Genomic DNA, 26,142 nt, shown 5'->3' with positions numbered 1-26,142 from the left:
CCAAGTCCCTAGTAGAATTTGGAGACGTTTCCTAAGAGTCCACAAATCCCTAGAATGCGGAGACACAAAGTACATGACTCTATTGGGGAAGGGGACGGGTCCGGTGCAACATAGATTATATATAATTTTGAAAGTCCGCTTTCTGTGAATTTTATCCATATTTGAACTAAATTGCTTCTTTCTTAAGTTTACTGATGGATTTCTCAAAATTCTACGAGGTTTAGGCTGTTGCCTGCCCATGGAACCATGAACTTGTGTTTTTGTCTCTGGATTTTATGAGTTCTACAAGGATTTAATCATATTTTCCCTCTTTGGAACGTGTTTCTCTGAATTCTATCGGTTTAACCTCATCGGCCGATGGATTTGAGTATTTGCAATTTTCTTTTGTCCAGAGCCCATTGGGTCATGGTCACGAGTGCTTCTTCTCCATTTTAGACCAAGAATTCCATTGAATTTCAGTAGTTCTGATCTACTTTTGCATTGCGGGTTATGAATCCAAGTGCTTTCTTGGACATTCCTAATATGGTTTTCTTCTTGGCTGCCATTTATTTCAACATGGAGTGATATCTTACTCTGGATGTGTTATTGCAGACTTCTTGTATATCCTCCTTTCACTGAGCACCATGGGAAGCATTGGAGCTGATGGAATGACCTATGGAGAATACACCTATGAGAATCTGGATAGAGAGCTATACTGGCCAAGTGAAAAATTGAAAATTTCCATCACTGGAGCTGGTGGGTTCATTGCCTCCCATATTGCCCGGAGATTGAAATCTGAAGGGCATTACATTATTGCCTCTGATTGGAAGAAGAACGAGCACATGACTGAGGATATGTTCTGCAATGAATTCCATCTCGTCGATCTGAGAGTTATGGACAATTGCTTGGCTGTTACGAAAGGAGTCGACCATGTTTTCAACTTGGCCGCAGACATGGGTGGTATGGGATTCATACAGTCTAATCACTCTGTTATCATGTACAACAACACCATGATCAGTTTCAACATGCTTGAAGCTGCGCGAATCAATGGTGTTAAAAGGTGAGACCTTGGTTTGTTTCTGCACATTGGCTTTCCATTTCATTTCTGGTTGATGTCTGTTTTTGTTATTGCTTATGATTATGTCAATTTAGATCCATTTTAAACTTCTCTCTATCAAGCACTAAGTCAAGTATGATAACTTCTTAGAAGTGCAAAAGCACTATTCTAGAATACAAGACTATGTACACTTCAAATAATTTAATTCCTTTTAATGCTCTCCACAGAATCTTATTATTGAAACTTGAAATTACAATGCAATCGGTAGTGCAGATAATATATTTTAGTCCGACCGAACATCAAATTATTTCTTCAAAAAACATAACCATTTTACTCTCATGGTCACAGTTTGTTCCGTCGCTCGACATGGCATATTTTGTTATAATCTATTTGTTTCTCTGCAGGTTTTTCTATGCTTCTAGTGCATGCATTTATCCCGAATTCAAACAATTGGAGACCAATGTGAGCTTGAAGGAGTCTGATGCTTGGCCAGCTGAGGTATGTAGCCATATATTGCTTTAATACTCTGGTAATGCTATTCGGTGCTATTTCACATAGCATTTTGGGTCAAAAGGCAATGTAAGAGCTGATACTGAAATTTGTTTAAGAAGAGGCTGGAAATGTAGTAGCTGTGTACAGAAATTTGTTTAGGAAGAGGCCGGAAATGTAAGAGCTGAGTACTGAAATTTGTTTAGGAAGAGGCTGGATGTTTGATGAAAAGCGTTTACGGTAGTCCTGACTGATTTCAAGGTTACTTTTGAATGTTTAGCTAATTGAAAATTCAGAAGGTTACTGTAAGAGTACACCTCTGAAGTAGGACACTCTGATTTGCCAGTGGTACACTCTAGATATATCGGGGCCTCTGTAACTTGGAGAAGTGATGTAACTCCATAGGACCTGGTTTATCATAGGAACTGATTTGTTAGTTACTAGCTTGTGATTCCTGTACTACAATTGTTAGATCCAGCCTGCTTCCCCAGATACAAGAATCGTCTTATGCTGGATTAAGCTGTTATAGCTCATTTTCACTTAAACTGTTTAGAGACTAATGATTTGATTGCTCTGTAGCCTCAAGATGCCTATGGCTTGGAAAAGCTTGCCACAGAAGAATTGTGCACACACTACACCAAGGACTTTGGTATAGAATGCCGGATAGGACGTTTCCACAACATTTATGGTCCTTTTGGCACATGGAAGGGTAAGTTATGAAAATTGTAATGATTGTAGGATGCTCATATTTATGTTCCCTTTGTTGATAAACTCATTTGCCACTGCAGGTGGCCGTGAGAAGGCTCCTGCTGCCTTTTGTAGGAAGACAATCACATCTACTGTTAGATTTGAAATGTGGGGAGATGGTGAGCAAACACGATCCTTTACATTCATTGACGAATGTGTGGAGGGTGTCTTAAGGTACCAAAACTTGGAATGGCTTTTGAAATTCAGTTTTGGATCTAATTCTCGCTACCTGTTTATTCAGATTCATCTTTGTTTCTTCTCAGAAATCTTTATTTTGATATGCCAGGTTGACTAAATCAGACTTCAGAGAGCCAGTGAATATTGGCAGTGATGAAATGGTCAGCATGAATGAGATGGCTGAAATGGTGTCAAGCTTTGAGAATAAAATGTTGCCAATACATCACATTCCTGGGCCAGAGGGTGTACGTGGTCGGAATTCTGACAATACATTGATTAAGGAAAAGCTAGGCTGGGCGCCAACCATGAAGTTGAAGGTAAGGTTCTAGCCATTAGATTTTCAGATTGTTAAACTCCTTGCAATGCATTTTCCCTTGTGCATTGAAAGAAAGATGCAGAGTCACATTTGTTTCCTTTTGTTTTTGGCAGGATGGCTTGAAAATTACATATTTCTGGATCAAGGAACAAATTGAGAAGGAAAAGGCTCAGGGAATTGATCTCTCCATCTATGGGTCTTCCAAGGTGGTTGGCACTCAAGCCCCTGTTCAACTAGGTTCTCTTCGTGCTGCTGATGGAAAGGAATGAAGACCAAAACCTAGATCTCTGGTTAAGGGGATAAATAATAAGTCATTTTTTTATAAGGTTCGCAAGATGGTTAGCAGTTGGAGACTGCAATTTTCAATTTTCTCTATTGTTTATCTGGGAATTTTCAATTTTCTCTATTGTTTATCTGGGAATGGTAATAGAGTTTTGAGAATTTTAATGTAATTATTAATAAATTTTAGATGGATGGTAGGAATTTAATTGAAACTGAAAGTTGAAATTTATCTAAAAGGTAGTTGTGCTATTTTTATTTTTCAATACAATAAAAAATGTCATATTTAATTTTTATTTGTGGCACTAAACTCTTATTAGTTAGTATTGCTTTACTATGTTTTTCTTGTTATATGTTTTTTTTTTAATGTAATTATGCTTAAAATAATTTAAAATAAAGTTATGTTTTAGTTAATTTTTATGATTTTTTTGGACAATATGAGATATATGATATCAGTATTTTCCAGTCATTTAATTTATATGGCTAAGCTAGTATAAATGACTATAAAAAATGATAAATAAAAAATTACGATAATACTAATTTTTTCCTATTATATAATTATAACCCATATACATGAGTATCATATCTCTTTAATAAATACTTTAATTAACTACTATATTTCCAATTCATCAACGAAAGAAACATTTAACATCTACCGCAAACCGCATTGGAAAAATCAAAGATATACCTAGTACACCACTTTACTATTCTAAACAAAAATGCTTAAACATAATCAATATATCAGAAGTTGTAAACAAAATGAAACACTCACAATAATGATGGGAAGAAAAAGCAGATAAAGAGCGTGGTAAGCTTATGTGCACCACTCTTCCACAACATCCATTTTGACTAAACCATTTTCTTCGCTCACTGTCTTATCCTCTTGCACATCATTATGACTAAACCATTTTCTTCGCTCACTGTCTCATCCTCTTCCACATCATTATTTGGGATGCAATCCCAAGTCCCCATTCCCACTTTCTTTAGTGCTATCACGTGCTTTACTAAAAACCCATTAATCCCCTTTTTCCTACTTTCTTTAGTGCTGTCACGTGCTTTACTAAAAACCCATTAGACTCTTCGAGGGATTTAAGCTTCCCTATGGATGCAACAAAGGACACCCCTTCGAAAACAGAGTCACACAAAAAAAAATGTTTACTCGTTCTCATTAAATAGATCATAATTACATCACAATTCTCTCGCATATGATCTCGGCTTTGTATACTCATTGTGTGGCTAAAAGTGATTTTATTCCTCTACTCTATTTTACTATACATTTTGCTGGTTTTACACTTCCAAGGTACAAGGTATGGTAGTGTTTGTAATGCACCCACACAGTCTTCCCTTAATAAAATCTCCTTTATTCAACCTATCATATTTCTAACGATGATTCCAGTTCATCTTTTAACAACAATGATAACAGAGCTTGCATGCAAATACAATTGTATAATTCATATTGCTTGTACTTGGAAAAGATTTAAATGTGAATATTCGAATCCTTTATACAATTAATTAATCTAGTTACAAAATTCATATGTTATGGATTGCATTCATATAATTGAATATAATAATATAATAAAAACATAACACAAATATAATCACAAATGTTTATCTTTGTTCAAGTCAATGTCCTGATTGAGTAGCGATTCACTGCCAAATTGTATGATTCAGCAGTCAATTTTTCTTCCGAGTAATGCCATGATACCCTAGGGTGAAGGAACTCCTATGGGTTTTTAATCTGGATTTCTTAGCCCAACCCACAATGCCCTCAAAACTTATATCAACTAGCTAGATAATATCAAACTCAACAAGGTAACTACTCCAACAATCACACTGTCCCACAAATGTTTATATTTTCTTCTCTACATCTCAACGCAACACTAGGAAAGGAATCCCCTTCTATGTAATGTAGTGCATGGACAATTTCCCTTTCCCTACTACTCCAACAATCACACTGTCCCACAAATGTTTATATTTTCTTCTCTACATCTCAACGCAACACTAGGAAAGGAATCCCCTTCTGTGTAATGTAGTGCCTGGACAATTTCCCTTTCCCTCCAGTTTTCTACTGCAGGCAAGAAAATTTTGGTCTTCTATTTTTTCTATAGCAATTCTTAGAGTGGAATACCCTTGGCTTAATACATGGCACAAGAATACGGTGTTAGATTTACAACTTGCTCTAGTCAATGTTAAAAACCAGCCAGCCATGGTTCACCCTGATAACCATCCCGGTTATCCTTTCGTAAGATCAATAATTTCCCACTTCACCATAGGCTCACACTAACCTTTCATCATGTAATTCTATGGTATGTTTTATAATGATGGCAATGGTAACTTCATACATAGATTCCAATAACCAAGGCCCAAAATAACCACATAGACGAAATCACTTTGGATGGAAGAGCAGGAAGATAATGGAAGGGCTCTCTCAAGAAAATGCACAAAATATACTCTCTTGCAGGGACAACAACTGCCTTTCAAAAAGTCTCGTCAATTTAGATCAAGCACTAAGTTGATAGGAATGAAATAGTTGCAACAGGCATGCGAGTTCGAAGCCTATACAGACTGGATGCAAAAAGTATACCAAAGCAAGCCATGGTTGCAGGAGGATCGACAGCCGAACAACTCTGGCATCAGAGGTTCAGTCATTTGAATTTGCAGGACCTCATGTTATTGCAGAAGAAAGGTATGGTTGAGGGACTCCCTATCTTTCTTAATATTCAGTTAAATTGTGATGGTTGTGCCTTAGGAAAAATGCATAGAGAACAGTTTCCTTTGCATGATAGGAGGAAGGAAATATATATTTTAGAACTAGTGCACACTGATGTATGCGGACCTATGCAGACAAGGTCGCTAGGAGGAGCATATTATTTTCTGTTATTTATTGATGACTGCACTAGATATTCATGGGTTTATTTTTTGAACAAGAAAAGTCAGACTTTCCAGTGCTTTATAGAATTTAAAACCTTGGTGGAAAAACAGTTTGGTAAGAGTATAAAAATTCTCCGATCTGATCAAGGGGGAGAATACAAGCTAAAGGAATTCATGAAATTCTGCAAATCTCACGGGATTGTTCAGCAGTATACAGTGCCACACACACCACAACAGAATGGAGTTGCAGAGCGCAAAAACAGAACCTTGGTGGAGTGCGCAAGGAGTATGCTACAAGGTAAGGGTTTGTCTAATAGTTTTTGGGCAGAGGCTATCAACACTGCTGTATATTTGAAGAACAGAAGTCCTACCAGGTATCTTGGCTTCAAAACCCCTTTTGAAGCTCTATATGGATTTAAACCAGTAGTAAACCATCTAAGAGTATTTGGGTCAAAAGCATTTGCCCATATACCCAAAGCTGATAGGAAGAAATTAGACCCTAAAGCAGTTAGATGCATCTTTGTTGGTTATGGCACAGAATTTAAAGCATATAAATTATTCAATCCTGAGCCTTGTAAGATATTTGCAAGTAGGGATGTAGTGTTTCATGAACAGGTACATGAAGGGAAAGATGACGTTGGTGATGATTGGCACATTCCATTGTTGTTGGAGGAAAGCAGCGAGGATGAAAGAGAGCAGGAGCAGAAAGAAGAGCAAAAAGAAGAATAGCAAGAAGGTGATAATGCAAGCCCAATTATAGCAGAAGAAAACAAATTTGAGGTAAGTCGCCTACCAAGGAGATCAGGTAGGAAGACTCAATTACCATTAAAATTGAGAAACTATGCTGTGATGTCAAAGGTTTTGAACATTGTAGAACCCTCTAATTACAAAGAAGCTAGTCAATTTAAGGAATGGAGAGTTGCAATGAATGAAGAGATGGAATCAATTCTTAGAAATGATACTTGGGATTTAGTTGAGCTACCTAAGAATAAAACACCCATAGGATGTAAATGGCTGTTTAAACCAAAAATGAATGCAGACGGAAGTATAGAGAAATTAAAAGCTAGGCTGGTTGCAAAAGGATATTCATAGCAGGAAGGTATAGATTTTGATGATACTTTTGCACCTGTAGCAAAGTTAAATACAATTAGAATGCTTATTGCTTTAGCTACTAAATGTAATTGGGAATTACACCAACTTGATGTTAAATCTACATTTTTAAATGGTGATTTAAAAGAGGAAATTTACTTAGTACAGCCAGAAGGATTTGTAAAGTAGGGTCAGGAACATCTTGTTTGCAGATTGAAAAAGGCTTTATATGTTTTAAAGCAAGCACCTAGGTCTTGGTACGAAAAGGTTGATTCTTTCTTTGTAGAGAATGGCTTCCATAGAAGTTTAAATGACCCAAATTTGTATACCAAGTACAATAATCAGGGGCAAATTATTTTGATTTCTTTGTATGTGGATGACAAGATTATAACAGGAAATGCAGACGATTTAATCAGAGGAATCAAAAGGCTTATGGCACAAGTTTTCGAGATGAAAGATCTCGGAAGCCTTCACTACTGTCTGGAATTAGAAGTATGCAGAGATACTGGGCAAACTTTTCTTACCCAAGGGAAGTATGCCAGAAATCTGTCGGAAAAGTTTGGTATGGATTAGTGTAGATCAGCAACAACACCTTTCCAGCAGAATCTGAAATTGAGCAGTGACGATGGCACTAAAGAGGTTGATGCCACAATGTACAGACAGCTGGTTGGCAACTTGATATATCTTACAACAACCAAACCTGACTTGGCATACTCTGTTAGTGTGTTGAGCCAATTCATGTCGAAACCACTTGAAAGTCACTGGGTAGCAGCAAAGAGCGTGTTGAGGTATCTTTGTGGTACTATTAATTATGGTATTTTATACACTGATGTATCTGATGTTACTCTAGCAGGTTTTTCAGACTCAGACTGGGCAGGTAACTTGGATGATCGAAGGTCCATCACAGGTTACGCATTCAACATAGGATCCGGGGTCATAGCATGGAGCAGCAAGAAGCAGAATACTGTAGCCTTGTCATCGTGTGAAGCTGAGTATCAAGCATTGTGTGCAGCAACGTGTGAAGCAATCTGGTTGAGAAGGCTTCTCAAATATGCAGGAAAAGAACAGAAGAATCCCACTTCCATCAAAACCGACAACCAGAGCACCATTAAATTAGCATACAATCTAGTGTTTCACAAAAACACCAAACATATAGACACTCAGTTCCATTTTGTTAGAGAGAAAATACAGTCAAAAGAAATTGCTGTTGAATATTGTAAAACTTGTGACAATGTGGTTGATATTTTTACAAAGCCTCTTGCACAAGTGAAATTTGAATTGTTTAGAAGGATGCTCGGAGTCCAGGAGAACCCTTTCTCCATTAAGGGGGAGAGTTAAAAATAATTAATATTATTTTGTATTAATGGAGAAAATGGTTACATTGTTGTAACATTCTCCCTAGTTTAGGATTAGTTCCTAAAGTTTAGGGGTTTGGGTGCAACTTCCTAATTCCTAGTATTGTATTTAATGATGTAATCTTTCATTGATGTCTAATAGAGTGTACGAGAGTGATCTCTCTATTTTGGTGAGTGTAGTCTCCAGGTGCAGGCCACACTTGAGAGCTACATCTCTTTCTTTTCAATTTTGTTCACATTTTGTCTTTAGGGAGATCAATTTAGATCAAGCACTGAGTTGATAGATTAGGGAGAACTTAGGAAAAGAGACAGAAAAAATAACAACAAAACGTTTTTTCATGAACCTCACTTTCCTTCCCCTCTTGTAGTATCACGATCCTTGTAGCAACCTTCTTTTTGAATATTCTTTACCATGGTAACATCCATCCTAGCTCATTGTATGAACTTGAAACCATGCATTACAATGGCTTGACACTAATCAATTCCATCATGTCATTTCATCTTATTCCTGATTTAGTATCATATATCTCTCCCCCTTGGAATACCATCATCCTCAGTGCTCTTTCCTACCAGTATGTAGTACAACAATGATTCCTTATTGTCTCATCATTCTCTTTTGTCATCCACAGTGGTACCATCTCCATTGGTAGCTTGTATTGGTTGGTAGATTGTATTGATTGGCTTTCTCAAACAATAGTCTTTCAATGATTATGTATTGTTTCACCATTATTTATTGTCATCTACACTGGTACCAATGTTACCATCTCCATTGGAAGTTTATATTGGTTGGCTTTCTCAAACAGGTACAAGTCTTTTACTGATTCCGTATTGTTTCACCATTCTTTGTTGTCATCTAAAGTGGTACCATTTCCGTTGGTAGTTTGTATTGATTGGCTTTCTCAAACAACGAGCCTTTCAGTAACTTGAGATACTTACACGACCATCACAATCGTGCTAATTACCCAGTACAACCATCAAAGAAAAGCATACTTGTCACTGTGTCAGATCTATTCACATGCAATATCACTCAAATGCATAACGGAATCACATATAACAGTTGTACAGGATACAATATGTTCTCGTGGACCGGTACCTATATGTATGAATGTATGTCCATTATTACTGGCTGCCACAAGGTTGGTTCTGCATATTGTCTTTCTTGGGCACATTTAATCCTTGCTAGATGCCCATCCACCTATTTCTTATTGTGGGATTTTTTTAGTATAGTCTAATTACTACAATTTTTTGTCTTTTTTTGGTAAATTTTATCTGAAATTTGTCAGGTAATTTTTGAGATGGTAAGTTTCAACTATGTAATCGATGGTGTTTTGGGATTTTTCTGAGTACTGAATCTATTTATGCATTCAAAAATACATTTTAAACAATTAAACTTCATGATCTTTACTGAAATTTATATTGTCAAATTTTAACCCAGAAAAAATATGTATGATCTTTACCAAAATTTATAGTGCCAACTTTCAACCAAAAAAATATGTAGCTTAAGTTTTTTGAGCCCAAAAATTTGTAGCTTTAAGTTTTTTTGGCCCAACATCCTCTGTTAGGTTAGGTTGTAACAAGAGGCCTCTACATAGACTTGCAACCAACATATTGGACTTATTCAACATTCAATCCAAATTGTTAGAGGTTCGTCATTCATTCTCCAGTCTCATATGATTTTAAAATCTCATACTCCATCTTTTCTGCTTGCTCATTATTTTATATTCATTCTGCACCGTTTCATAGATTCATTTCAATGTGCTTTGGTTTAAAACATGTTTTTTCTTTAAGAGAAATCTTCATTTTCATTTTATTGTGCAGTGCTAATAGTATATTTATGCATTTGATTGGTAAATAAGATAAGCTAATTATATTTATGTCTAACTAATGATCACAAAGTAGGTCACAGGGACTGTTGAGTACAATGATGTCCATAAAATGCGGGAGAACCAACGGTCTCCTATAAAAAATACAATGCATGAATATAAAAGGTACAATGCAGGAACATAAAAGATACAATGTATGAAATGCCTTGACGAAGAGGATCAGACCCATCCCTCCTAACATCCAAGACTGACTAAAGAGCACTGAAAAAAATCCGCAAAGTTTGTTGGCCTGATGAAGGGTCAATGGGAGGTGCAAATTGTCCACTAACTCGTTCTTTGGGGGAGTTTGTGCATTGCTGAGGTCTGGAGGACCTAGTCCGTCTCCCAGGGACGGATCTGAGATGGTTTAGATGTTGAGGTCTCATGTGGTGGGGTGAGGTTCCACAGATTCTCATTGGTCTATAGTCTAGATATGAAACGATATCAATTGTTCTCTTTGTGCCCTTGTCTGAAGGTAGTACCCTGAAAAATTTCGTGTTCCTCTGTGTGGGGTATGGTCTGATGGGAGGCTGAAGAATATGTGCTCGGAACCTGAGAGTCTCTTGCATATATAGGGTCAAACATTTCTGATTGGGGTACCTGAAAAAGTCTATAAGGGTCTTAGAGTCTCTGAACAAGCAATGGAAACTTCCTCTAATCTCATAGTAGATAGGGCATCCAAAAATAAAGTGCACCTCGATCTCTACTTCCTGTAAATGATATACCTGACAGATTTTGTCTGGTCTATCATTCTAGTGGTCTGTCTCTACCCAAAGTCTATGAGAACCTACTTTGAATTGGTCTAGAGGAATGCGAAGAGCATGCATCTAGTGGTGAAACATATATTGGGGTTGAATAATGAGCCCGTCTCTCAACTCCAAGAAGTGCTCAGCATAGAATTCCATCTTTGGGTGCAACCCTCCCAGAGGATTGACCAGGTGACCTGGACGAATTGCCTGTAGATGTCTTCCCTAATGATCTTGTTCAACTCTTGTCTAGTAGGTAGAAGGTGACCAGGAGCATCCAAGGAATATCAGAAAGGAGGGAGACGATCCAACTAAATGCCCACTAACTATAAGAGATCTAAAACTCCTATAAACCAACATCTAGCCTAGCCCAAGGGAGTAGAACGAGCAATAGTCTCAAAAGAGAAATATGCCAAGTAAGGGTAATGATCCCTACTCGTTATCGAGTCTGCAAATCTCCATGATGCAAGAATGAGACCAAACTGAAAACTGTCTCAAGTTGAAAGGGTTGAGCTCCAAACTCTGCAAGGATGATGTGTCGAGGTAATGTTTGTTTCCATCTAATGATGTAACAGAGAAGAAGAGTTTGGACTCTCTCAACTAAGGCCTAATACAACTCAAGTAAATAAGGTCCCCAAATCTTTGATCCATATAGAACAGTGGGACGAATCAAAGTGTCGATGAGGCTCATCTTGGATGAGATGTCCTAGAAGTGATGTCAAAAGCACCGTCTCTCGAGAAGGGATAAGGATCCATATCCTTTGTTGATATGAGGCTAAAGCATTGATCGCAAACTGAAGCAGGGACATGAGAATTGCACCCCCAAGTACGTATACGTGCTGGTGATATCAACCTCCTCCCCTCTAAATAGGAAGTGAAGGTCCAAAGTTTTCTTCACCCCATTGAAGATCATAACCTTGGTTTTACCCATATTGACCGTCAACCTTCGAAGATCGCAAACAGACTAAGGCATCCCACTGTCTCTGTAATCCTTCTGGAGATGAGGAGAAGAGGACCAAGTCGTCAGGAAAGAGTAGAATAGATATCATGACCTGGTGAAGAACGCAACCACCAGTGTCCTGGATATGCTCATGTAGAAAAGCCTCCAACTCATCAATATAGATCCCAAATAGGGTAGGGTACAATGGCCAACCTTGTTTAGCCCTAATCGTGCTTCGAATGAAATTAGACATCCCATGAACCATTTGAATACAAACAAGGACGGACCCATATAGGTGTGTAATCGCTGTCAATAGGGTCACCAAGATGCCAATATCTCTGAGTCTGTGGAGTAAGGCTTCCCTCGGAATAGAGTCAAAATCTTTCCGAAAATCTACGAAACAACAATAGACTTTCGAAGAGTGATGTCGTGCCTCCTCAATCACGGCGCGGAGGGTGAAGATGTGGTTAATGGTCTGATGAGTTGGTCGAAAACCTTCCTATCCCCTAGTTCTGAGTTGTCTTTGCTCAAGGTCACTAGAGAGCGTCCTATGTAGAACAATAGCATAAAAATTCGAGAACATGTGGCCCACCATGAGTGTTTTGTAGTTATTAGGATTTGAGCTGGAGCTTGATTTGTGGATCGGATGGATGATGTGGTGTGACCATGCCAGTGGAAAACCTTCACAAACTACATGGTTAAAGAGATCAACCAAGTAACTAACCAAAGCACGGAAACTGTGTTTAAAGAACTCTGTTTGGTAGCCTTCCTCATTGGTTTCTTTGTTTTTGTTCATCACCCAAATGGCCTCTCTAATATTTTTGTCTAAGAATAGGTAACAAGAAGGGGGTGGGGAGGTAACATGAACTTGGCCTTGCCTCGAAATATCATAAAGGTTGGAAGTGTGAGAGAACATGGACGTAGGGTCGAGGTTAGATGGAAGAGGGGAGCGTGGGGGAAGGATGGTATGCCAGAATTGTTTAGGGGAGTGGGCAAGGAAAGCAGAAAGCTCTCGTCTTCTATGAGAGACAAAGAGTTGTTTCTTGCAACGAAGGAGACAATGGGAAGAAGCTTTGAGGTCAGGGTAAAAGGGTTGAGACTGGGTGAAGGCATATCGAAGTTCTCGATGTAAAGTCTTGCATTCGTCATCGTACCATTTGTTCATGGGGCAAGATCCAACTTTTAAGTGAAAGTGGAACGAGTGGAGCGAGGAAAGGATTTGAGTGTTGCTTCCCAAATGGCAGATGAAAGATGGGTGTATTTAGTGGAAGCAGAATCAAGCAAAGAGAACTGGGTCTTTGATGGGAGCATCATTCGTAAAGTAGAGGAGAAGATGTCAAGGTTGCCTTCGTCAAACTGAAAGGTGGTTTAGGGTGGGCCCCAAGGGGAAGGATGGGGTGGAAGGGGAGGGTCAAACCGGAGAGAGAAGGAAAGAAGTCCATGATCAGCAAGCGGGATGGGGGAGACCAAGAGATGGTGAATAAAAGGGAGCAAGTTCTGGCTAGTGAGGACAAAAACAACTACACTTGCACCCCAGCCATATGGCCAACACGTGAAAAAGCAAGAGTCTGGGAAACAGGGAAGACCATTTAAAATTAACAACTCCTTTGATTCCCCCAACTGCAATAGATGCTTACCATAAATTATTGTGGGCCCCAAAGCATCATCTGATATCCGGTGAAGCCCAACTGAACCTAGATCTATCCCCTGGGTACAAAACACGTCCTCTGATCAATCGTGGAGAGGGATGTAGAGATCTCTAGTACAAACATTTAAGTCACCTAGCGGTATGACTTCCCCAACAATAGAGTATTGGTTGATGCCGATGTACAAATCTATAAAAGGGTCCCCATTTGAGCCATTATAGATGACAAATGGTGAAGAGGCCGGGGAAAAGTAACAAATTGCAATGTAGATGTCTCTCGGACGAGAAGCTCCAACACTAACCTAAATCCACATAAACCTGGAAAACTCATCTTCGACTACCACAGATACCCTGTTCCAAAGTGAGTCACGAGTGAAACAAGCAACTCCACTTGATCCTCTTACCCCTCCCAAACTCCTCGTCTCCTACCTACAAATTGAGAACTAATGGTAACCAGTGATATCTGGGAGAGGTCAAACAGGGCTTGCATAAGTCTCGGCCACGAAGAGGATGTCCGCTGATTCGTGAGCGTCATACAAAAGTCTCGACAATGACCAGAAAGATCCATTGCCATTCCACCAGTGAGTGGAGAAAATAGTGAACACTAGATAGTTGTAATCTTCTAACTTTAATTTCCAACACTCTATAATCATCATCGGGTTTTCCTGCTAGGTAGAGTCCATTAATAAGCAAACCAAAGTTTTTTTTCTTCACAAGCCCTAAAATCCCATCGATAGCACCAGTGATTCCGAAGAAAAAATAGAGAGATGGGATCAACTCAAACACAGAAGAAGCCATCCCCACATGATTGGAGTTGAACAAAATATCAAGAATGAGAATCTCGGCAAGAGTGTGCGGCATACAACAATAACTAGATATTATATTGAAGGTCTCAGGGGTTTCTTAAACCATACCTGCATGCGTGTGGATTCTGAGAATCACACTAACGCGGTGTATTAATGGTGCAGCCAATGTCTTGTAATGTCCGAGGACCCGAGTGTAAGCTCACGTCTAGGATGTAAGTTGACAGTCAGGGTGATTTGTGGGTGAAATACTAACTAAAAGTTTCCATGCTTGACAATTTTTTTTGTTAACATGATCAAAACATACACTAGAGTTACAGCCTGTCAAATTTGAAGGGTATTTCAAATTTGAAATTCCTACCATGCGCGCCTGTTGATGGGTTTGTTCAACATTTTAATAAGCATGAGACATATGATTGTAGTTAGGTTAGTTTTTAAAATAGATAAACAGGTTTAATGCCATTATGTTTTATTGTAAAGTTGGGAGTTTTTAGTAGGGATTTGGGGAAATCTTCTGTAGTGAACTTTTGATTTTTATTGTTTAAAATCAGTTTTGATTATATATATGGATTTAGTATCTGAAAAATTTGGGGCATTTAAATGGTAGGAAAGTTACAACTTAAACTTGTTAGATTCTAAACAAATTAGACTAGAAATAAAAATTCTCTCAGATATGATGTTGGCTTGGTACACTCATTATGTGGCTAAAATGTGAGTTTATTCCTTTATTTTATTCTACTCTACATTTTGCAAGTTTTACACTTCCAAGGTACAAGGCATGGTGTTTGTAATGCACCCACATTGGCCTCCCTTAATAAAATTCTGCTCATTAAACCTATCAGATTTCTAGCGATGATTCCAATTCATCTTTTAGCAGCCATGATAGCAGGGCCCTCATGAAAATACAATTGTATAATTCATATCACTTGTAATTGGAGGGGATTTAAATGTGAATATTCCAGTCATTTATACAATTAACTAATCCAGTTACAAAATTCATATATTATGGACTGCATTCATGTAATTGAATATAATAATATAATAAAAACATTCAACACAAATAGAATCACAAATGCTTATTTGTGTTCAAGTGAATGTCCTCATTGCGTATTCAACTTATTGGATTTCTAACGATGATTCAAGTTCATCCTTTAACAACCATGATAGTAGGGCCCACATGCAAATACAATTGTATAATTCATATCACTTTTGATTGGAGAGGATTTATATGTGTTGGAAATAATACTGAGAGGGGGAGTGAATCAATATTATCAGATCAATAATTTAATTTCCTAAAAAAATTTGTATACGCTACTTCATCTAAGTGAACTAGCATGTATACGCGACTGTACTTAAAGCAACCAGCGTATATGCAGAGAACTTTTGATTTACCCAATTTATTATGCATTGAACTTTAACCAGTATATCAGAAATTTATTAGACAATGCAGTAAAAGCAGAATAAAGCATCACACATAAGCAACACACATGAACACCAAGATATAAGGTGGAAACCCAATGTGGATGAAAACCACCTGCTGTTGTCGTCTCTGTCTTCTTTTAATAATAAGAAAATATGTTTACAATTTTGTACTAGTGCAAACTTATACTAGTACGCAGGCTTCTACCTGTAGAAGGTTACAACTTTCTCTCGTTCTCCAGCTTCTACTGGAAGGGAGCTACAACCCCCTAACTTTCGTACTAGATGATATGTTTACTAGTACATATGCTGCGACCTACAAAAGGCTACAACCTTCTTTCTTTCTCCTTGGACCACGTTTCATAAGTTTTCAGACTAGATCCATTGACAACATTATAACTGCAATTCAATCATTAAATACATCTACATCAACCAATCACTGAAACTCAAACATCACTTTCTGAATCACCCATAACTGACTCAATCAATCACTTTGACAGTCAATCCAATCAGTCAGAATAATGTCATTAGAACCTAGAATTCTGCAACAGCAAACAGAGACAACTGAAACATACTTTATGAGGTATACACTACTTCCATGTGTCAAACCTGCATGTATACATGATTTTATCAAAGCCAACCAGTGTACATGTCTGCAAATATTAATTCATAATTTTGTATCTATTCCAGACTTAAGTTATACCCAGATCCCAGATCATAATGTTTACAGAACAACACATGTGTGAATATTCAGATCTAGACTATACATGATCAAACCACATAATAATAATTCATTTCAAGCCTTAAAATCCTGATCCATCATTAGATCTTATCCTTCACCAACCATTGAAGTTCCTCCTTGGTTCAGATCAAGCACAGTACCATAAGCCAATAACCTACATACTAGATCTCACACTTTATCAGATATTCAATACTTGCACACCTGGCCTAATGATCTTCTCCTCCTTTTAAAGTTTTAGGTCTTTATCAATACCATGGACCAAAACCACTTAGGACCAGTACCTTGGACCAAATACCTAGGGTCAATACCTCAGACCAGATACCTTGGACCAATACCATGGATCAAAATACCATGGACCAAATACCTTGGACCAAAAACTTAGTTTTCCAAGATATACGCGCTTTTTCTTCTGTGAAAGTGTGTGTGTACGTATACGCTACTTGTGTTCAGTGAGCCTACGAGTATACGCACCTTGGTCAAGGTGAACCTATGTATACCTTTCTTTCTTCATTCTTTGTAGTCTGATCTGTAATTCTTTGTATTTATCCTATTGTATTGTGATCTTTCATCTGAGTGAGTTGCTATAAAGGACAACACTTGTATCATAATGCCAACAATCTCCCCCTTTGGACTTGATGGCAACAACAACACCAAGTCACTCTCCCCCTTTGACATCAAGGGCAAAGGGTCATTCTCCCCTTGAGTACATGCTGAATTCTCTGATATGCTAAAATGTGCTGATTTAGCTCTCATGATTGAGTCCATGCTCCCCCTGAGCACTAGCAAAGTCTGCAAGAATATTTTCTATAAGAATAACATGAATTTATAAATCAACTATGTGGGGATGACCTTCCTATCACCAATGAATCATACATCCATCTCCCAACCAAGTGGGGATATACCAATTGTTTATACATGACAAAAACAAGAAATATTACATCATCCATCCATGCATAGTGGGGTTACAAATTAGGTCATTTCATGACCTTTACATTAAATGATATACATGAAATTTATAATAAGGACAACCGATCTAAAAAATACCATGATATTCATCAGCAACTATGATACACCATATATGATCTACACCATCAGGATCAACAGCGTGTATATTTCCATCATCAAAAGAGTCACCTGAATCAAAACAATTATGCGAATCTGTACCAAGATCTTCTAAGATAATGCCAACAATGCATTATTAGAAGCATATGCTCCCCCTGAACCCGTGCTAGATGTTCACTGTCAGATCTGATTATTGCATATATCAGTAAGAAATATTAAGGCATCATCATCAATTAGATATACATCAAGTTATCAACAACTTATGAGGACCAACATATTTCCACATGTTATCCACAGATTGTAACCATTATCAAACAGAGCAGATAATTGATTTAACCATATCAGACTCCTTGTTCCTCAACTGGCCCACTACTTTTCCTCAAACCAACATATACGCGATTGTGCCCACAGAAACCTGCGTATGCACGTGACTACGCTTCATGAAACTCGCGTATAACAACCTTTTTCTGAAAATAGGATTTAACAGCAGGATGATGCAGCCACTACTTCCAGTTTTTGTCTGAGATATTCAAATGTCTCTCTGGGTAGTGGTTTAGTGAATATATCAGCAACCTGTTCTTTGGAGGGAACATACTCCAATTTTACCTTTTGTTCAAGCACTTGTTCACGTAGAAAATGATATTTGATGGGTATGTGCTTGGTCTTGGAGTGCATGACTGGATTCTTTGAAATACTGATGGCACTTGTATTATCACATAGAATGGAGATGGGTGGAGTACATGTGATCTGAATGTCTTGCAAGGTTTGCATCATCAAAAGTAGTTGTGTGCAGCAAGATGTTGTAGCCACATATTCTGCTTCAGCTGTAGATAATGCAATTGCACTTTGTTTCTTGCTAAACCAATACACTAACCTGGAACCCATATAGAATGCAACACCACTAGTGCTTTTTCTGCCATCAACACTTCCTGCCCAATCCGCATCTGTATATGCATGAAGAGTAAGTTCTGTATCTCTAGGATACCATAAACCAAAGTTCTGTGTTCCTTGAAGATATTTGAAAATCCTTTTGACTGCCTGAAGGTGTGATTCCTTTGGATTTGCTTGGAATCTTCCAACTATTCCAACTGCATGCATGATGTCAGGGTAGGTACCTGTTAAATAAAATAGACTGCCAATCATGGATCTGTAAGTTGGTTGATGTACTGTTGTTGATTCATCATTTGAGCTAAGACTACATCCTGTTATCATTGGGGTACATATTGGTTTAGAATCTTCCATGTCATACATTTTCAAGATCTGTTTGAGATATTTGGTTTGTGAAAGAAAAGACCATCTTTATTTTGTTGAACTTGTAGACCAAGAAAATAAGTAAGCTCACCAAGCAAGGACATTTCAAATTCTTGTTGCATTACTGAAGCAAAATTATGACTCATGGATTCTTTATTGCTACCAAAAATAATATCATCAACATAAACAACAATTATTAGCAATTTATCAGTGTCAATCTTTGTATATATATTGCTATCTGCTGACCCCTTTGAAAAACGTTGTTGGTGGAGAGATTTGTCAAGATGGTAATACCAGGCCCTTGGAGCCTGTTTTAGACCATAGAGAACCTTTCTGAGTCTGCATACAAGTTTTACATCATTTCCAAGAATGAATCCTTCTGGTTGTTCAATATAGACTTCTTCTTCTAAGTCTCCATTAAGGAAGACATATTTTACATCCATTTGGTATACTTTGAATTTCTAAAAACTAGAAAGAGCAAAAAATATCTTTATGGTTTCAAGTCTAGCAACAGATGTAAAAGTTTCTTCAAAATCTATACCTTCTTGTTGAGCATATCCTTTACAAACAAGTATGGCCTTGTTTCTAATAACTTCTCCATTTTCATTCAGCTTGTTTTTAATATCCTTTTAGTTCCTATGATATTCTTATCATGAGGTCTAGGAACTAATTCTCAAGTATTATTCTATAGTTCTTCTTGTTTGTACACCTGCCTCTTTTTCGCCTAAAATTTGAGTTTCTGGATGATTTTTCTGAACATACCTGGAGGGAGTCTTTTATTCTACTGTTATCTCTTCTTCTGGTGCTTAATTGGTTTCTTTTAAAGAATCATTGTGATTTGATGTGGGAAAATAATTCCCATCTTCTTCATTGTCATAATCTTCGATTTTTATCTGTTTAGGATTTTTGCATGCTTCATAAACTACAACATTGATAGTTTGAACAATTTTTCCAAGTATTTTATTATAACATTTATATCCTTTACTTCGGGAAGAGTAACCAAGAAGAATACTTTCATCTGCTCTAGGCTCAAACTTACCAAGTTTTTCATCAGTCCTTTTCATATAGTATTTGCTTCCAAAAACTTTAAAGTATTTTACCGTAGGAGTCTTACCATACCAAAGTTCATGTGCAGTTTGAATGTTGTTTATCTGAACATTTGTTTGGTTGAGTATAGTTACGGCGACGAACGCAGCTTCACCCCAGAAGGTTGCAAGAGTTCGAAATTCATCTAACATTGCTCGAGCCATTTGTTGAACAGTTTTGTTCATTCTTTCTACCACTCCATTTTGTTGAGGACTCCTTGCGATAGAGAACTGCATTCTTATTCCATGTTGTTCACAAAAGTCAAAGAATTCATCCGAGGTAAATTCCCCTCCTCGATCAGATCCGAGGCATTTGATTTTGTGATCTGATTCATTTTCAACCAAAGCTTTGAAGGCTTTTAACTTTTCAAACGATTCATTTTTATGCTTTAGAAGACCTATCCAACAGATTCTGGAAAAATCATCAATGAACAAAATAAAGTATTCTTCTCCACTAGGTGACCTTTTCCTTGATAGTCCACATAAATGAGTATGAACAAGTTTAAGAGGCTTACTAGCCGACCCTTCTTTTTCAATGAAGTGAGATCTGGTTTGCTTACCGAATTGACATGGTTTACATATTGTATTTTCAGGAATGTTGATATCTGGAAGATCACGAACAACCTGGAATCTGCATGTTTTCTTATTTGATAAAAGCTTAGATGTCCCAATTTTCTATGCCATAGCCAATTTTCATCATTTTTACTTACATAACACTGTTGTTGTCCTCCCTTGAGTATGTATAAGTTGTTTGGAGTTTTTGTACCTTTGATCATGGTTTCTCCTGAATCAAGCTCACGAACAACACATATGTTTGATCGAAACACCACTTCATTTCCTTGATCACACATTTGACTAACACTCAACAGGTTATGCTTTAGACCGTCTACATACATAACATTCCCATCTTTAACTTTTTCTTTTAAGAAAATAGAGCCTTTACCTTTTATGACAGCAGGAGTGTCGTTTCCAAATGAGACATTCTTTTCCTTTTCTAATACATTATATGAGTGAATTTTTTCTTTGTCACCTGTCATGTGTTTTGAGCATCCACTGTCGATGTACCACTAATTTTCTTGTCCTTCTGCATACAAGGCTATACCACATTTTTCTGTTTGAGGTTCTTTCCCTCTCCATATCTTGGGATTTAATGGAGTTTGTTCCTTTTGAGATGTTTGCTGAAATTATCTCCTGCATTCAGATTCTTCATGGCCAAAGTTGTTACAGATTGAGTATTCTATTTCATTTTCAAGAAGAGAAAAGTTATTATGTGAACTTTTCTTGATCCCTGTCACATTCCTTTGATTTCGTGCTTCTCTAGTCATGATGGTTTTGTAAGCAACACATTGAGTAGCTTTGCATCCAAAATTATGACATGAGAAACATTGACCGTTAAAGAAGTTTCTGCAATTATCGAATCTATTGACCTAGTGATTGTAGTTTCTATTGATATTCAACAATGTAAACTTTGAAACAGGAACTATAAACTCAAAACGGGAATTCTGGCCAAAAAACACCAAAAAAACATCAAACACAGTGCTAAAAACGAAAAGTGCGTATATTGGAACGATGCTTTTCTTTTTAGGGACAATTTTGAACATGTTTTAAAAATGGCAGTGAAAACAAAATTTTCGTGCAAAATATAGCTTGAAAACGAAAAAGTGATTATACTGGAACGATGATTTTTTTTTAGGGTCAGTCTTCAAAATTTAAAAAAAATGCTAGTAAAATGATCTAACAACATAAAAATGACTCATAACTTCTCATTTAACACCATATGGAAATCAAAAATTTTATTTCAAGATACGATGCATACATCAGTTAGATAAACTGTCTTAAAAAATTATTTAAAATCACTCATATTTTCTTGCACGCCATCAGAATTCACATCTTCAAATGAGTGATTGGATGCTGATGAATATGTTCCATATTCTTCTCTTTCATCAACTAGTGCCCCATCTGAGTCCAAATGCATGCCCATCATTTCAGGTTTCAAATTTCTTCTAGATCTACAACTGGTTTCAGCAGACTCCCATCTCAATATTGTTCCTTCTGATAACAACCTTTTCAGAATCTCTATCGTCTTGAAGCGAAGAGTTCCCCTCTTTGTTAAATTGAAGTCATAAACAAGTATGTCAACATCCTCCAATTTCAATATGTCTGTGTGGTGACGATTTATATTTGTACCCTTTCTTTTTCTCTTTCCGCCATTTTTTTTGTCAACTACCATCTCTGACTTATACACACCATTAAATGGGTGTGTATTTGTGGCATACCAATGTACTTCAACACTTATAACATCTTCATTTTTTATAAAGACATCTATAACTTTAGCAACCCAGAATGAATAGCCATTGAGATCTCCATCTGCTAGCACTGCGATCATGCAACCCTCCTTAATATCCTGTACTGAACCCCTGTAAAGGTCTTCCATGGCTTCACGTTGTGCACGAGATATTTTGGAACCAATATACATCTCTCTTTCCTCTGTCTGTGAAGAATTAATGATACCTTGAGATTGTTGTTGTTCAACAATGTTTATTTCCTCATGTGCATTCGACGCATTTTGTGGCCAAATAAATGGATTTTTCAAAGGTGTGTCTTCATTTGTTATTATTGAAATGATGTCACTTTGATTATTGAAAAATGACTCCCACCAAATTGAATCAGCAATGTCAAAGTACTCATATGTATATCTAATACATTTTTAATTTCTTCTATGAAATCAGAGTAATTTATATCTTTGTTTTGTTTGTGCGCATTATGAACTTCAACAACTGATTGTAATAACAATATTTTCGATGCAAATATTGGATGATCTGGAATGAACTTCAAAAATTGCAAACCTGATGACGATGCCCATTCTGTAGTAGTTGAATACTTATTGCTCCATATTAGTGTTTTCCCATCAATTTTTTTGATACGAAATTGATGTTGGAAGCTAATGTCATTAAGTTGTTCAATGCATTTCCCCTCACCATATGATCCCATAATAAACCTTCACATGTCAACAGTTTCTTCCAACACATCAAAAGTAGGCCCTGGCATGTATGATTTCTTAATACATTCAATTAATGATGGCAAGCTCCCGGCTTCCTTCCTCCTTAATGTGACTGAAAAACGACTGAAAATATGATCAATATGGTCATGAGTGTGCCCAACAAGAAGGAAACCAACCTTTACCTTCTAAAAAATTCTCAATTCAGCAAACATGTTTAGATATCCAAAAAAAACCTGATTTTTGTTTTCACGGCAAGTGTTGTCCAATTGTAGATACAAAACTTTAGGAAGATTACCAGACCAATGAAAAAGCACATCATGAATTATGTTTATGGTCAGATTTGCATCATTATGAATATTTGGAGCTGTGAAGTACACCTTTGGCAACATTTTCCCATTGAAGACCATACAACCGCCCAAGTGATACTGAATAAAATTTTCCTCCTGTAAATTTTTGGGTGTGCAAACAAAATGTGGTAAATGTGTTTTCTTTTGGTCCATACCATCAAGTATCAAACCAAAATATTTATTCGGATTATTATAACACTTCTTCCTATGCTTGTACAACTTTTTCCGTTCATTTTTTTGTTGTTCGCGATGCTCCCGAAGTTCTTTGACAATTGAATCTACACAACATAAAAGAAAGCCATTAAGAAATATGTTTTCATACTTGATGAATAGACAATTTTAAAAGTTAAAGTTATGAATGCCTACCTCTTTCTGACCCTTCACATTTGTCCCTTTTTTATTTAAGAGAAGCACATGTACTGCAAATCCCCATCCTTGTCTTCTTAGGAATATGGACATTGTTGAATTATGTTTTCCATATCTTCACAAAATATTGATATGTAATAAATCGGCCATGTCCCTCAGCACCTTCTGCATATTCTTTGTATAAGTTGTATATTTTGCGTCTTGAAAAATTATCTGGAATATGTATTGTCTCTCTATTTGGAATACACTCTCCATGCTTTGAAAATAAATCTTTCATCCATGACATTCCAGTGTTTGATAATGGCCCAAAATGTCTTTTATGACATACTTCAAAATAAAATGTGGGATTCTTTTCCAAATTTTCTTGAATTCTCGAGAGACGAAAATTCCCAATCAAATGAAACATTTTGAAAGCTTTTCTACAGATAAATAAAGTCTTAATATGATAATCATAACCTGACAATGTAGATTTCATGCACCCAACTAAATATGAATTTTGCATGATTTTATTCATTGAAAAATATCTCTTCATGCTCTTTAATGCAAATTTGAAATCCATATGTTTCAAGCAATCTTTCTGGCAACATTCATTTGAAATGAGTGCATTGATAGAACTTCTTCTCATCAGATATTTTGCTCTACCCCTTGTATAACTAGAACATCTTGCATTGATACGAAAATGTCTGCTCCTACTCCTCGATACAATATTTCTTGGAAACATCTGCATCATTAGATCATCATTTGTATAAGGATTTTCATCATCATTAAGAGGAATGTTACCCACACTATGATCAACTGTGATTTTCAAATACTAACTTGGAGGATATTCTTCATCTTCCCCTTCTTCAGTGCTACTGTCATAGTCCATAGAATTCGGACTCAATGGAAATTTTGACTCGATGTTCATTGGATATTCTTCCTCATGTGCATTTTCAGTGCTGCTCTCACGGTCCATATAATTAGGACTAAGTGTATCATCTTGTCCTTCATCACTGCTACCTTTATACTCATTAGAATTAGGACTAAGTGCATCATCCTGTCCTTAATCACTACTGCTCTCATAGTCCTTAGAATATGGACTAAGAGGACATTGTGACACTCGATTCTTTTGAAATTCATCATCGCGCTCTTAATTACTGTTGCTCTCATAGTCCTTAGAATTAGGACTAAGTGGACACCATGACACTCCATTATTTTGAAATTCATCATCCCGCTCCTCATCACTGCTGCTGTCATAGTCCTTAGAATTAGGACTAACTGGACACCGTGGCACTCCATACTTTTGGAATTCATCATCCTGCTCTTCATCAAAGCTGCTCTCATAGTACTTAGAATTAGGACTAACTGGACACCGTGACACTCCATACTTTTGAAATTCATCATCCCGCTCTTCATCAAAGCTGCTCTCATAGTCCTTAGAATTAGGACTAACTGGACACCGTGACACTCCATACTTTTGAAATTCATCATCATGCACTTCATCGCTGCTGCTCTCATAGACCTTAGAATTAGGACTAAGTGGACACTTTGACACTCCATTCTTTTCAAATTCGTTATCACGCTCTTCATCACTGCTACTCTCATAGTGCTTAGAATTAGGACTGAGTGGACACCGTGACACTCCATTCTTTTGAACTTCACCATCTTGCTCTTCATCACTGTTGCTTTCATAGTCCATAGAATTAGGACTAAGTGGACACTGCAAGACTCCATTTTTTTGAAATTTGTCAGCAAGCTCATCATCACTACTGCTTTCATAGTCCTTCGAATTCGGACTAGGTGGAATCTGTGACTCTTTATTTATTTGAAATTCTCCATCCCCTCTTTCATCAGTGCTACTCTCATAGTCCTTAGGATCAGGACTAAGTGGAAGAATTGACTTTCTATTCATAGTGGAAGAATTCTTGCTATATTCATCCATATGAATAGAGTTGTTACGCGATGAAGATGTTGATGTTGTATAAATCGAAACTTCACTATTAAGACAATCCATCCCTTTCAAATAGAAGATATTGAATGATACAAATGGAGAGTCTCCTAAAGATATTATATAGCTTAGAGAATGAAATTTTCCCTCCAAAAATTTCCCTCCCAAAAAATTTCGCGAAAATATTTCCCTCCAAAAATTTTCCACCCAAAAAATTTCATGAAAATATTTCCCTCCTAAAAGTTTGTGAGATTTATTTTACTTCATTATTTTACTATGAAATTTTATGAAAAATGTAAACTTAATTTTTTAATGAAATAAATCATTAAAGTTAAAATTGTAAACTACAACTTCTACCTAAATTATTTTAATAGTCAAAATATATAATATTTACTAAACAATTGAATGTTTTTTTAAATTTTTATAATACATTCTGAAACAAGTTAATCCCACATTCACCCCGCTATAAAACAATTCCATACTGTTCGCTTTATCATATTTTCATTCATCGCCATAAAAAAATGAACATGTTAAAATTTATTAAAACTAATTAATCCCGCATTCACCGTATGGTAAAACATCTCTGT

General features: G+C 36.8%; 1 protein-coding gene across 1 annotated transcript; it reads left to right on the top strand.

The window, feature by feature from the left end:
• Positions 1–342: 342 nt before the first annotated feature.
• Positions 343–3,092, top strand: LOC149210784 (GDP-mannose 3,5-epimerase 2-like). Its single transcript, XM_089394482.1, has 6 exons — positions 343–1,039; positions 1,441–1,534; positions 2,105–2,234; positions 2,314–2,446; positions 2,559–2,766; positions 2,879–3,092. Exons 1-6 carry the CDS (start codon positions 624–626, stop codon positions 3,032–3,034), a joined length of 1,137 nt encoding a protein of 378 aa, XP_089250608.1. The 5' UTR covers positions 343–623; the 3' UTR covers positions 3,035–3,092.
• The last annotated feature ends 23,050 nt before the right edge of the window (positions 3,093–26,142 follow it).

The sequence above is a fragment of the Pinus tabuliformis genome, chromosome 1_2 (genome assembly GCF_031772625.1).
Source record: "Pinus tabuliformis cultivar Carrire ecotype Pingquan chromosome 1_2, CPIR1, whole genome shotgun sequence".
NCBI lineage: Eukaryota > Viridiplantae > Streptophyta > Pinopsida > Pinales > Pinaceae > Pinus > Pinus tabuliformis.
The sequence above is the reverse complement of the archived record's forward strand: the minus strand, read 5'-3'. Positions and strand labels throughout refer to the sequence as shown.

Excerpts from the sequence above, each read along its gene's own strand:
- LOC149210784 (XM_089394482.1), top strand. The coding sequence starts at position 624 with ATGGGAAGCATTGGAGCTGATGGAATGACCTATGGAGAATACACCTAT. Across the intron at positions 1,040-1,440 it reads CGAATCAATGGTGTTAAAAG|GTTTTTCTATGCTTCTAGTG; the intron begins GTGAGACCTTGG and ends GTTTCTCTGCAG. Across the intron at positions 2,447-2,558 it reads TGTGTGGAGGGTGTCTTAAG|GTTGACTAAATCAGACTTCA; the intron begins GTACCAAAACTT and ends TTGATATGCCAG.